The 14,996-nt window shown below is 35.3% G+C and overlaps 1 protein-coding gene and 2 long non-coding RNA genes across 3 annotated transcripts; all 3 read right to left on the bottom strand.

Annotated features, from left to right (window-relative positions):
• Window positions 4,203–5,837, bottom strand: LOC108660875. Its single transcript, XR_001926573.1, has 3 exons — window positions 5,796–5,837; window positions 5,063–5,136; window positions 4,203–4,242 (listed from the first exon to the last, which is right to left on the bottom strand). It is a non-coding gene; the product is annotated as an uncharacterized LOC108660875 (long non-coding RNA).
• LOC108660587 lies at window positions 6,832–8,979 on the bottom strand. Its single transcript, XM_018114783.1, has 2 exons — window positions 8,946–8,979; window positions 6,832–8,386 (listed from the first exon to the last, which is right to left on the bottom strand). The coding sequence occupies exon 2, from the start codon at window positions 8,378–8,380 to the stop codon at window positions 7,019–7,021; it is 1,362 nt and encodes a 453-aa protein (XP_017970272.1). The 5' UTR covers window positions 8,381–8,386; window positions 8,946–8,979; the 3' UTR covers window positions 6,832–7,018.
• LOC108660588 lies at window positions 8,976–10,608 on the bottom strand. The gene is made up of 3 exons (XR_001926375.1): window positions 10,569–10,608; window positions 9,836–9,909; window positions 8,976–9,015 (listed from the first exon to the last, which is right to left on the bottom strand). It is a non-coding gene; the product is annotated as an uncharacterized LOC108660588 (long non-coding RNA).

The following is a 14,996-nucleotide window of genomic DNA, read 5'->3' on the forward strand; positions in this document are numbered from 1 at the left end:
AATTCGACTCCCGAAATAGTGAGTAACCTTACTATCATCTTAATTATCTAAAGTGGTTTTTATCCGATTTTGTGATTTTATGGAAAATGAGTTAAATGGTAAATTTTTGTGTTTTGTAATTAAAATGTGATTTAATGAAATGATTTTATAACATTGTCTTGAAATGAAATGATGGTTTGAAAATAGAGTAATTGGAGACTGTTTTCATGTGTTGTAAATTCATGGTTTGAATCAAATGGCTTATGACAATATTTGCATGAATGGCTGAACTGGTATTTGTTTTGAAATATATGAACTGTGTATTTAGCCTTGAAAGGCTGAATTGTGATATAATTGCCATGTCATGCGGTTGAGATTTTATTGAATTGGTGGGTTTAGCTTGCTATAGTGGGCGGGTTCCGTGGACCAGCCTATTAGAGGGGCACAATAACCCCGTTATATTCTTACCTCGGTCAGAAAGGCGTGTAGGGTAACTCTAGAGGTACAACTTTAGAGTTCACTTCACGTCAAACCACCAAGTGAAGGTGAACTCAGCCAATGCCAAAGAACGGCTATGTTTTCAAAATAAAAATATGATTTATGAGTACATGACTTTTTAACAGCCTTGGCGAACTCGGTTGGGATAGGCCCAGGCCAAGGTATCCCTGATAACTGAGTATGAGAATGATTTTGGCACGAGCCAAAGTTTTAAGAAATTCATAAGCCATGTTGATTACTCGATTTATATGAATTGATTTGATTTGGTTGAAATGAGTTGAAAGGTGATGAATTACAGTATGATAATCTATTTTATCTGTCTCCATTTACTCAGCTTTAGATATTTTAGATGGTATTTGTTTACTCACTGGGATTATATAATCTCACCACCCTCCTTTCCACCCATTTCAAGCTTAGGATAGTCGGTAGATAGCTCACTTTGTTGAGGGCTACAGTTGGACTTGCATCCTCAAAAACTATAGGTTTACCACTTTTGATACTTTTGGTCGTTCGTGGGCTCATGTGTCACTGTAAATTAAATTTTATACTTTTGTTATCTGTATTACAGTATGTATGAATTTATTTAGCTTTTACGCTACAAAAATTATTTACCGGTAACTCTATAAATATTATTTTATAAGAAAATAGAATATTTTATTGAATATTTTTATTATATTCAAATAGTCATAATTTCATTTTAAATGAAGGTTTTAGACGTTTAAACTTATTTTTGATTATGAATTATGTGTTTTATACTCTCATACTACATTTGTAGATGGTTACAAAATTTTTGAGGAAAAATGACCAAAATGCCCCTGTGAGACAGAAATCATTTTTTTTATTGATTTAAGTTGGAAATAGCTTAAAATCTTTTAGAACATGATATTTGGCAACGGTTACTCACAGGGGAAATGAGAAACTGATATTAAAGCCTTGTGGGGTTCCGGTTGACATTCCGGGTAATGAGTGTCGATCGGGGACATAGTGGCGGTTGTCACAAGCTCGATGGGAGTATCGGGTCGTGACATATAATGCTATGATTTGGTCCATATCTCTCCAATATATATGTAGTCAATTATATTATTCCCAACCACCACGATTCCAAGCATACATTGAGATATATGTATGTAACATCATAGAATATTCAAAAGAGTTTGAATATTACTCTAACAAAGGATCTTGGATTTAGTGGGAGCATGATGATACTGAAAAATGAGTTTCTTTAATATTACATGGTTACATTGGAATCTAACTCTTAAGATTTTGCATAGAGATGTATAATCATATGTATGAGAACTCTATAGATTTAGTAGGATACATTAGAGATGAATCCACTAACTATGTTTGTCATTGGAGTTATACACTTTGTTCTACTAAATGGGATCTAAAAGGTTGGATTTAATAGAATGTACAAGTGTACTGTCTCATACACATGAGGAGGTTAATAGAAGTGAATGCAATTCTTTGGTGATACAATTACATGGGATGCAATGTGTATACAAAGAAAGTTCCAAATTTTAAAAAAGGCGGATGGCACAATGAAAAGTGACAAATGCATATGATACATACAACATAGTTTAGTTGGAATGGTTCCAAAGAAAGAAAGCGGACTATGTACATGTATATAATCAAAGTCTTATACAACTTACTAAAGGCTCAAATAGGAGGATATTTAGATCATTAGTTCACGGAACTAATGTAGGGTTCTAAACATTGTGAATGTAACAATAAAGCAATACTAAGAGAACCCGGGTCTCACTTAGATCTAGATATAGTAATATGATATGATGTGATGCATGGACATCATGAAGATATATAAAAGCAATTCATCACATTAAAGGGCACAAGCAAGTCTACATGGAGACATGATTGCTAGATGGATTGGATCCATATACAATGAGGTAGCAATTAGCTTTGTGCTAGTGGAAGATTTTGGGATAAGCCTTATAGCCAATTAAGATTAGTTAAGGCTTGATTCCAATCATGCAACAATATCATTCATATTAAATGATTAGAGGTTTTCCTTTATCAATAAGACGTTAATTATAATGGGTTGTAAGTTTAATTAGATAAAGTCTATGAGATTAATATGCCTTGCAAGGGATCTGTAATGGGTTGCAGTTATGAGATCCCTACGCATCAAAGCATAATTTCTAAATATTCCTAGTCGGTGTATCATTGAGACTGGACATCAATGATGCCTAAAGACTAGTGCATTCTATGTTTCTTACTTGGGAAGTAAGTAATCGATCTCATAAGTTGAAGTATAGAGATATTTGGAACTAGAATGTAGGTGCTTGCTTGGGAGAGCAAGTTCACACTAACATGACCCGCTATGAGAAATGTATTTGGTATGTCACTTAAGTGTCTATGAAATACTTCTCATGTGTCAGTTGTGTAAATACTCCTTAGACTTGAGACACCAAGTTATCTTATGTGTAGAGTGCTATGCTTTGATTTCATCACTATGGGTGCCTAACCAAAGATGCCAAAACAAGATGCTTTTGGGTATAGCATGAAGCATGTGAAGGCAAATTAGTGGTCTAAAAAGGAATCATCTCCCTAAGTGATTTAGGGGACATATCCTAATAGTTCTTGGTTGATATTAGCTTGTTGAAATCCTTGGCCAAGGTAACTCGGAGATTATGAAAAAGAGTTTCATAAGTCTCTATAAAACTAATGATCTAACTTCAATAACGAATATGGAGATCAATAAGAGTAGACATTGCACCATGTTTTTATCATTTCCAGGACATATGACAAGGGAATGAATTACACTGATAGATTGTACACTAAAAAGTTGTCAAAGAACCTTTTGGCTTTCTTAACAATTGAGTGGCCATGATGCATTGATAGATGCCAATCTTGATTTATGGAATTGAATTAATTAATTTAATAGAAATTATAATTCAATTCCATTGCCAACATACTAGGAACCTAATAGGTCACACACAATAAGTTGCATTATGAATTAAATTGAAAGTGATCATTTAAGTTGGACTTAAATCATACACTGGGTTTTTAACTTTTAAAGGCTTAATTAAAATAGTTAATTAAGTATAAGGCCATTATTATAATTAGTTATAACATTAAAGCCTTAATTGCAAACATAAAGTAAATTTAATTTAATTTTAATTTACAATGACTTAATTGAAAAGTTTTAATTAAGTGTTAGGCTAATATTATAAGAGGTCATAATATTAAGGCCTTATTTGCAATTTTAGAAGTTAATTAACCTAGGTATAAATATCACTTTTCAACTACTCCTCACAAACCAAGTGAAACACACAAGTTACGTTTTTTAGTTGTTAGAAAACTAACAAGAAAACCTAACCGCACACTGTCACGACCTGAAACTCCCATCGAGCCCGTGACAACCGCCGCAAAGCCTCGATAGACATTCTTCCCCCGAATGCTTTTCGAGACCTCGCAAGGCTTTTGTACCAATTTTTCTATTCCTCTCTCTTTTTTCTTTTTTTTTTTTGAATAATAAAATAAAATAAAAATATTAATTAAAATAATCTATTTTAATGTAAAACAATATATATATATTTTCGAAACATCAAAAATTAATTTTTTGCACATAAAAACAAAATAAATTTATACATACTGTAATATAAAAAAACTGGAGTATGCAATTTAAATTACAATGACACGTGAGCCCCCAAATAACTGAGAAGGTTTAAGTCTATAACCTTGCTTTCTAGGATGCAACTCCGAAATTTACTTCTCGATGCAATTGACAGTCTATTGCCTATTCTGAGCCTGAAAAATGTATAGGAAGAAGGGGTGAGATTATAAAATCCCAGTGAGTAGACAAACATCATCAAAATAATCTAAAGCCGAGTAATAGGAGACAATTAAAATAATTCATCTCAACCCATATAAATAATTGGATTTCATCTAATTACTCAACATGGCTTATGCACTTTTCAAAAACTTGGCTCTTGCCAAAAATCCATTCTCGGGGATACCTCGCGAAAGCATCTTACCGAGACCGCCAAGGCTGTTTATTGTCACACACACAAACACATTTCACCTCTGACAACACAGCCGTTCCTTGGCGTTGGCTGAGTCCCAATTTCACGTGGTGGCCAGCGTGAAGTGTACTCAAATCCTACCTCGGGAGTTATCCTACGCGCCTCTCCAATCGAGGTAAGCTCAATAATTGGGAACCGTGCCCCTCTAATTAGGCTGGCCCACGGAACCCCCGTCACTGCAGTGCCCACTTTATAATCCACCAACCAATAAAATCACAATAGTATGACATGGCTCACTTAACACATTCAAGGCAAATCAAAGCAGTTCACATATTCTTTAAATCATAAAAATAACCAGTCATACCCACATTTATCATAAGCCATTTAATGTAAAATCATGGATAAACAACACAATCATAGTATAGGTCTCCAATTACTCTATTTTTGAAATCATTATTAAATTTTCAAAAATTTTATAAAATTATTTTATAAAATCCCATTTTCCCATAAAACACAATAATTTTCCAATTAAACCATTTTTCCATAAAATCACACAATTAAATAAATCTACTCTAGATAATTAAGACGATAGTAAGTTTACTCACTGTACTAGGAGTAGATATACTCCTATTCTCGGTCCTCGGGTGTAGTCTTTTACCCGTATCAGATAGCTCACCACCTATCCACAATACATGACACAAAAAATTCAATAATTTGTGTCAAATCAATATATATTATTTCAGGCTCTTATCCATGCGTATGCACTAGATAGGGTGTGAAATGTTTGGACAATTGCTTAATCACAGTGTCCGACCTAACTCGCCTATACACGGTGTAAATTTCTAAAATCTCCAATTCAACTCCAATTCCATCCATTTCAATTTCAATTATCCAATTATATCCACAATACCTCAATGACTGTGAATGTGGTCCAATTTATCAGTTCGGATCACAAATTACGCTTTTACCCCTAGTGGGTAAAAATTTCAATTTTTTTGCACCAAAAATTCCCATTTAATTTCCAACCTCATAATTCATCATTTTTCCATCTAATTCTCTTAAAATAAAGTCAACCTCATCCTCACACACCATTGGCTAGATTCGGCCTAGAGAAATTCATGGAGAAAATGAATATTTTTCTTGTTGTTTTACTCATAAACATGCTAAACTAACACTAAACACTAACATAGTTCAAAATCAAATTAATCTAACAACTTTCTCTCTCTAAACCCATATGATCAGATTTGAATCCATCATCAAAACACATAATTTAACCATGGAAAATAAGGAGAAATGCATGGAAATGATAAATCTTAAGCTAAGCTTGAAAAATCATACCTTTAAACACTTGATTCCTTGAAAAATCACACTTTTTCTTTGAATTTTCTCACTCTAGGGTTTGTTCTTATTTCTCTCTCTCTCCTGCTGGTTTTGGCTGACCCTCCCAATGAAGAATTCTGGAATTTTCAAGCCTTTTAATAGGCTTAATAAAATATTATTATTTTATTTACCTTTTGAATATTTTATTATTTTATTTTTTTCTAGCCATCTTTTTGACTTTCTTTTTCTACCACTCAATCCTCTTCACTTATCCATGTCTTCCATGAAATTTCTAGACTTTTCCAAAGTTTTGGTGGGGTAAATTTTTAAAAATTACACTTTTACCCCCGTAAAGTGAAAAATTACATTTTTGCCCCAAAAACTGAAAAATTGCCCATAGACATATTTTTCATCCCTTATACTCATACCATTCTCCAATTTGTCAAATGTGATCTAAATTCTCTCAAAATCTCAAAATTTATCCGTGAGTGGAAAAATTACGATTTTGCCCCTAGATAGTGAAAATTTTGGTTTGACTCCAAATTGATCCTCAAACTCCGAATTACCATTTTGAGTCATCCCTGAACTGTGAAACTCTTAATTTCACCTTAAAATTCCTATTTGAACTAGTTCGAGGCTTAATCGACTCAATGGTACCATTAGGGGCAATATCGTCTTTTAACAATTTCTCGAACTTCCTAAATATACAAACATTCTATCGAGCATGTAAATGACGTAATAATTATTTTACAAAGCAGGGTTTGACAACACTACCCCCCTTAAAAAAAATTTTGTCCCCAAAATTTCACTTATCAAACTCCAAGAAAAGATAGGGGTATTAGCTTTTATCCAATGTTCAACATCTCATGTCATCTCCTTCGTTTGAGCAGTCTTCCACAATCCTTTAACTATTGAGATGTTCTTTTCGTTGCTCTACCTACATCACTCATCATACATGAAATTTAAATCTTGAACCACTCAGGATCATTCTTCACTTTAGTTACCCATATTACTAATCCCTACACATGTGGGGTTGCACTTTCATTCTCATCAATGCCTCAAAGATTCATCTTTCATGTCTTATGCATTTCTGAACTCCAATTTCCACAATACATTAAGAAAATTCCATAGCGATATTTTACATAAACTCATTTATTATATTATTCTTAAAAGCTTTATTTACACTCTCAGAACTTAGTATTTACATCTCTTATCATTATCTTACATTTCCACCTAACTTTTCATTCACTTTCTCTAGGTTGGACTCGTGCTTCATCTTCCATTACCGTAAAAACTTTTGTTGACGCACGAGTCAGTGGTTTGGAAGGTGGGTATACTGGGGTGTTACTCTCCACATCAGGCCGAATAGCTACTCCCTGTCTCGGTTGTGCTCCAGAGGAATCTCTCATCTGCAAGTCCGTACGAGTTGATGAAGATAGAGCAGCTACAGTGGCCTGTCCTAACTGTGGACAATTAGTTCTAAAGTGACCCGTCTGGCCACAATGAAAACATCGCAAAGGCCCCCAACACACCCCGCCATGAAATCTTCCACATTCTCTACATCTATCAAAACCTCCGAAACTTTTTTCAGAAGTAGTCACTGCAGATCCGCTGAATCTCGGAGGCCTCTGCTGCATTTGTGAAAATGATGGTCGAGAGGATGTTACCGAAACAGAAGGAGCACTCCCTGAATCAAATGAGCCTTTGCTCCTCTTTAGTGGCTGACTGGAGGACATATTCGGATTTTTCCTTTTTGCCAACTCAGCTCGCATTCTCCTATTTTCATTTGCGAGCTTCTCAGCCCTTAAGGCCATTTGTACTACCTCTTTATGGGGCTCCCTACCTGTCACAGTCATTCGCTCTCTTATCTCATTGCGGAGCCCTTCCTCGAAATAATCGGCCTGATCCTGTTCAGTCCTCACTAAATCAGGCACATAAGACAACAGCTCGTTAAATTGAGTCTCATACTCTTCTACAGTTAAATTCCCCTGCTTCAGACTCAAAAATTCTCTCTTCTTCTCTTTTTGATGGAAATGGGTATAATATTGACTATCAAATTCCCTCAGAAAGTCTGACCAAGTTAGGAGAATAGTGGAACGGGACTTCACCGAATTCCACCATGTACGGGCTCTCTTCTCCAATAACCTCGTAGCCACTATCAGCTTCATCTCATCCTCCAATCTCATATCAGAGAGTGTCTCTGAAACCTGATTAATCCAATCCTTAGCTGCGGTGGCGTCCAACTCACCCACAAAGGACACGCAACCCAGTTGTCTAGCCTCCTTCAGCTTTTTAGAAATAGAGACATCATGTGCCAATGGAACTGAAGGAGTAACTGGTGGCACTACAGGTGGGACCTGACTAGTCTGAGCTTGACCAGCCATTGCGGTAAAGAAGGCTGCCATTGCCTGGATTACCTCAGAAGACACGGCAGGAATGCCAGTAGGTGGCGGAGGAATCTCTACCGGTTCAGCAGCAAGTGTTGCTCGAAAAGGAGACACAGTCGATTCCTCTCCTCTAAGGTCTGGCTGACCCTGCCTAAGACGACCTCTGCCCCTCCTAGCTGATCTAGTAGGGAGTGGGCGCTCACGTCGAGGAGGCATGGTAATCTAAAAAGGAAACGAGGCAAGTTTAAGTAATCTCAAACTCTACATACATGCAACTCTACCTAACCCAACTTAACTTAACCTAGTTTAACTCAACCCGGGGCCACACAGTGTCAGTGTGAATTCTTAAAATAACTATAAAAATCAAAAACTTTAAAACCATGCTTTGTTAACCAAAAGCTCTGATACCAATCGAATTGTCACGACCCGGAACTCCCATCGAGCCCGTGACAACCGCCGCGAAGCCTCGATAGACATTCTTCCCCCGAACGCCTTTCGAGACCTCGCAAGGCTTTTGTACCAGTTTTTCCATTCCTCTCTCTCTTTTTTTTTTTTTTTTTTTTTTGAATAATAAAATAAAATAAAAATATTAATTAAAATAATCTATTTTAATGTAAAACAATATCTATATATATATATTTTTGAAACATCAAAAATTAATTTTCTGCACATAAAAACAAAATAAATTTATACATACTGTAATATAGAAAACTAGAGTATGCAATTTAAATTACAATGACACGTGGGCCCCCAAATAACTGAGAAGGTTTAAGTCTATAACCTTGCTTTCTAGGATGCAACTCCGAAATTTACTTCTCGATGCAATTGACAGTCTACTGCCTATTCTGAGCCTGAAAAATGTATAGGAAGAAGGGGTGAGATTATAAAATCCCAGTGAGTAGACAGACATCATCAAAATAATCTAAAGCCGAGTAATAGGAGACAATTAAAATAATTCATCCCAACCCATATAAATAATTGGATTTCATCCAATTACTCAACATGGCTTATGCACTTTTCAAAAACTTGGCCCTTGCCAAAAATCCATTCTCGGGGATACCCCGCGAAGGCATCTTACCGAGACCGCCAAGGCTGTTTATTGTCACACACACAAACACATTTCACCTCTGACAACACAGCCGTTCCTTGGCGTTGGCTGAGTCCCAACTTCACGTGGTGGCCAGCGTGAAGTGTACTCAAATCCTACCTCGGGAGTTATCCTACGCGCCTCTCCAATCGAGGTAAGCTCAATAATTGGGAACCGTGCCCCTCTAATTAGGCTGGCCCACGGAACCCCCGTCACTGCAGTGCCCACTTTATAATCCACCAACCAATAAAATCACAATAGTATGACATGGCTCACTTAACACATTCAAGGCAAATCAAAGCAGTTCACATATTCTTTAAATCATAAAAATAACCAGTCATACCCACATTTATCATAAGCCATTTAATGTAAAATCATGGATAAACAACACAATCATAGTATAGGTCTCCAATTACTCTATTTTTGAAATCATTATTAAATTTTCAAAAATTTTATAAAATTATTTTATAAAATCCCATTTTACCATAAAACACAATAATTTTCCAATTAAACCATTTTTCCATAAAATCACACAATTAAATAAATCTACTCTAGATAATTAAGACGATAGTAAGTTTACTCACTGTACTAGGAGTAGATATACTCCTATTCTCGATCCTCGGGTGTAGTCTTTTACCCGTATCAGATAGCTCACCACCTATCCACAATACATGACCAAAAAAATTCAATAATTTGTGTCAAATCAATATATATTATTTCAGGCTCTTATCCATGCGTATGCACTAGATAGGGTGTGAAATGTTTGGACAATCGCTTAATCACAGTGTCCGACCTAACTCGCCTATACACGGTGTAAATTTCTAAAATCTCCAATTCAACTCCAATTCCATCCATTTCAATTTCAATTATCCAATTATATCCACAATACCTCAATGACTATGAATGTGGTCCAATTTATCAGTTCGGATCACAAATTACGCTTTTACCCCTAGTGGGTAGAAATTTCAATTTTTTTGCACCAAAAATTCCCATTTAATTTCCAACCTCATAATTCATCATTTTTCCATCTAATTCTCTTAAAATAAAGTCAACCTCATCCTCACACACCATTGGCTAGATTCGGCCTAGAGAAATTCATGGAGAAAATGAATATTTTTCTTGTTGTTTTACTCATAAACATGCTAAACTAACACTAAACACTAACATAGTTCAAAATCAAATTAATCTAACAACTTTCTCTCTCTAAACCCATATGATCAGATTTGAATCCATCATCAAAACACATAATTTAACCATGGAAAATAAGGAGAAATGCATGGAAATGATAAATCTTAAGCTAAGCTTGAAAAATCATACCTTTAAACACTTGATTCCTTGAAAAATCACACTTTTTCTTTGAATTTTCTCACTCTAGGGTTTGTTCTTATTTCTCTCTCTCTCCTGCTGGTTTTGGCTGACCCTCCCAATGAAGAATTCTGGAATTTTCAAGCCTTTTAATAGGCTTAATAAAATATTATTATTTTATTTACCTTTTGAATATTTTATTATTTTATTTTTTTCTAGCCATCTTTTTGACTTTCTTTTTCTACCACTCAATCCTCTTCACTTATCCATGTCTTCCATGAAATTTCTAGACTTTTTCAAAATTTTGGTGGAGTAAATTCTTAAAAATTACACTTTTGCCCCCGTAAAAGTGAAAAATTACATTTTTGCCCCAAAAATTTAAAAATTACCAAAATGCATAATTTTCACTCCTTATACTCATATCATGCTCCATTTAATCAAATTTGATCTAAATTCTCTCAAAAAATTCAATTTCGTCCTCGGATGGTAAAATTACCATTTTGCCCCTATACTTCAAAAATATCGAAAATTCATATATTTTCACTGCTAAATCTTCCAATTGTACTTCAATACTCATATCATACTCAAATATGCCAAATGGGTCTAAGAAAATATTTTTTTAAAAAAAAATTCCCATTTTGTCCTCATATTGCAATATGACCATTTTGCCCTATAACCGGTCAATTTTCCTGATTGATTCCAAATTGATCATCGAACTCCGAATCACCATTCCAAGTAGATTTTGGGGTTTCAGAACTCTTAAATCCCTTTTAAATTTTTCATTTGAACTGAGCTTGAGGTATAAATCAACTTCACAGCACCTCTAGGGGTAATACCGTCTTTTGTCGATTTCTTGGGCTTCTTCAATATACAAATATTTTATCGAGCATGTGAATAATATCATAATTATTTTACAAAGCAGGGTTTGACAACGCACACTTTCTTAAGTGACTTGAAAAATAGTTTTCCAACTTTGTGGTTCGGCTAGGAGGAGTGTGATTATGTGGAAGACAAGTTATTATCCACCTTGCCAGCACAAAGGCATAGTTGAGAAAGCCCCCACTTGTGAAAGTTCAAGTGCAACCGTGTATGCAATCGTTGGAGGCCAACCATTCGAATGGCCCATATTCTTTGCTCCCTTTTTGGTGTTCATGGGTTGGACGAGGAAGATGTACCATCATGATAGCCATATCACTTGGTAAAAGTAATGTTATTTTTTTTATTACTTCTCTTATAGTTTTGTTTGTATTAAAACCATCAAGGTGATCCATGGGTGGTGGCATGGCATGGTATGTTGAAATTTTTTATTTACCCCTGCGTATGATAATTGTTATCTCTGAGTTTCATGCCATTCCAACAGCCTCCTCCTCTTAGATGGTTGTCCCCAGCTCCCTTAAAACTATCACTAGGATACATTGCACTGAATCCACATTTCGAGCATATCTTACGGCTCTATTCCTTCCATGGCTTTGAGGAGAGGACGCTCGTGGTCTCACAATAGGCTCAATCGAGCTATCATGCTCACCCGTTGCCCTTGAGGTAGCTCTTGTCTTAAGCAACGTCCTGCACCAAGATGAAGTAACACCATATTCAAAATTCCAAAATTTATGGTCCAAAAGGTTTAGCTTACTAAAACCTTGGGAATTCATGCAACCTCTCACTCATGACCTGTGCTACAGTCACAAACCATGAACAAGACTCTACACTAATTCTAACACTTTGATGATAGACACAAAACAACTTAGGATACTCTAGTACCTAGGCTTTGATACCAACTTTATCACAACCCAAACCAGGGAGTCGCGATGACACAAGAGTCTTACAGGTAGGGCCCACAAGACTCAAGCAAGCCTCAAAATTTTCATATCAAATTAGATCATACAACAATTATATCCATAATATAACTTAAGTTTGAATATGTAAAAGGTACCTTTTTGGTACTTAGTTCATACATAATATTGAACATATACACAAGCCATATGTTGGCTAATAGAATGGATTCATACCATATAACCCTTAATCAAAACATTAGCAATACATTGCCTACATATTCTGAAATGAAACATAATTCAAAACTAAACCAAAAGCGAAAGAACCCGAAATAGGACTCAGCAAAGTGGACATATCAAACGAAGGATGCCTTTCGGATGCCAAAATTGTATGTCCAAAAGACAACACTTGCCATGGAAGTCCTGTAGCCTATTTATCTATACATGGTACAAATAAATGGGTGAGTCATCTAATACTCAATGAGGGTGGCATATAAATCAAATATAATAGTGTAGATAAACATATGTATAATGCATTCTTGAGGTCAACAAAATATTCTAGCAAACATATCCAACATTAGGGTATATCAAATCACCTCAAAAGGGTATTCCCCAAATCATCACAAATCACATTCACGTCATTTTGTCTTCATAAGTAGTGCATATCAAGTTAGGCTTACCACAAAATCCATTACAAAACTAATATCCATAAGCACACCATAATTGCCAAAGATTAATATCGATTTCAAACTCATTTCTACTTACTTCGAAGTTATGTCATCATATACTAATCATATTCATTTACTTCTCAATAATTAGAAGATCATATTTTTATAACATATTACTCATCATTCAAATCATAATCATTGAGTGGTCCTCATTGGACTTAAATCAAATCACATACGATGGCCAACGGACTGAGTCAGATCACGCACGACACCGAAGTGATCGACGGAGAGTTCAAATCACACTTAGGGCTGAGGCCACTAGCGAAGAATCAAATCACGCATAGTTCCTAAGAAATTGGTGGAGAATCAGATCATGCTCAAAGTTGAAACATGAGGCGAAGAACACATCATGCTTAGTGCCTAAGTAACTAGTAGAGAATCAAATCACACTTTTAGCTAAAGCATCCGACGGAGAACAAATCACAAAGATAGGACTCCACTCAACTTCAAATCAAATCAACATCTAGAATCTCTCATCGTTGGATGGAATACAAATCCACAACTAAGAACATCATGCCTTTGATACCACATATATACCATTTCACATCAAAGATTATACTTAATGAGCTTCAATCACTGACTAGCTCAATATCATTTCTAAGTGCGCTTTATCCTCTATCACAGCCCAAATCCTGAGCCATGACCAAGGGATGGCCCCAATGGGCACAGCCCATTAAGCCCAAGCAAGTCTCTTTATGTGATCCTGTTCCTTATTCTATCAATCACACATCATCATTCCTAAGGCCACATTTCGTAATTCTCAACTATAAGTATTTCAGTAATATACTATGGCAACCAAATACTTACATTGTTATCATCCCAAAATAATGTCATCCATTGCCAACTCATAGTGGCATCATCGATCCAAAATATATATATATATATATATATATATATATATATATATATTATTTATANCAACTATAAGTATTTCAGTAATATACTATGGCAACCAAATACTTACATTGTTATCATCCCAAAATAATGTCATCCATTGCCAACTCATAGTGGCATCATCGATCCAAAATATATATATATATATATATATATATATATATATATTGTTTATAACATAAATCTTAGCAATTTACATCAAGTGTACATGTACACATGCAAAAGACCCTTGACTACCAGCGGAGTGCCTTTGGGTACGGAACTGCTACTGAATGTCATGGTACCTACCAAAAGGCGAGTATATGTGGACACCTCAGTCTAGGTCTCAACTACCTCCGAATCTGAAAAACATGAAGTTGAAAAGAGTGAGTATAAACTTAGTGAGTGAACATAGGAAGGGAATAAGCAAACGATATGAAAAATTTTAGAAAACACGATGCACTTATGTTAAAAATAATGCAATTTAGCTTAATTTCTTGTTAAAACCCCTCAATTCAGCCCTTGATTATTTAATACCTTAGTGTTGAAGGATCCATGATCAACAATGAAGTTAAAGAGTGAGAACTATAGTAGATTTCCAAACAAGACAGAGAGTTTCTCACTACGGCGAGAATCAAATTTGGCTGCGGCGAGAATAGTGACTCCCCAAGGTAGAAAGTTTCTCGCTACGGCGAAATCAATTTTGCTGCGACGAGAACAGTAACTCCTAAGGCAGAAAGTTTCTCACCACGGCGAAAATCAATTTGGCTGCGGCGAGAACAATAACTCCAAAGGTAGAAAGTTTCTCGCCACGACAAAAATCAATTTGGCTGCGGCAAAAATGAAGTTCTTTGTAATGCCCTTATTTATATTCGATTTATATATATTGGCTAACCCCTAAAGCAGTTTATATATTATAAACAAATCTAATGCTATGTGTAAACATGTATACAAGAATTTATACGAGTTTATATATCTACTTTATATATTTATATATGTATCGATATGTAACTTCAAACATACATCAAGGACATTCGACTCACCCCCAAAATAGTCGACATGGTTCAGCG

Source organism: Theobroma cacao, chromosome 2 (genome assembly GCF_000208745.1).
Source record: "Theobroma cacao cultivar B97-61/B2 chromosome 2, Criollo_cocoa_genome_V2, whole genome shotgun sequence".
Classification (NCBI taxonomy): domain Eukaryota; kingdom Viridiplantae; phylum Streptophyta; class Magnoliopsida; order Malvales; family Malvaceae; genus Theobroma; species Theobroma cacao.

Excerpts from the sequence above, each read along its gene's own strand:
- LOC108660587 (XM_018114783.1), bottom strand. The coding sequence starts at position 8,380 with ATGCCTCCTCGACGTGAGCGCCCACTCCCTACTAGATCAGCTAGGAGG.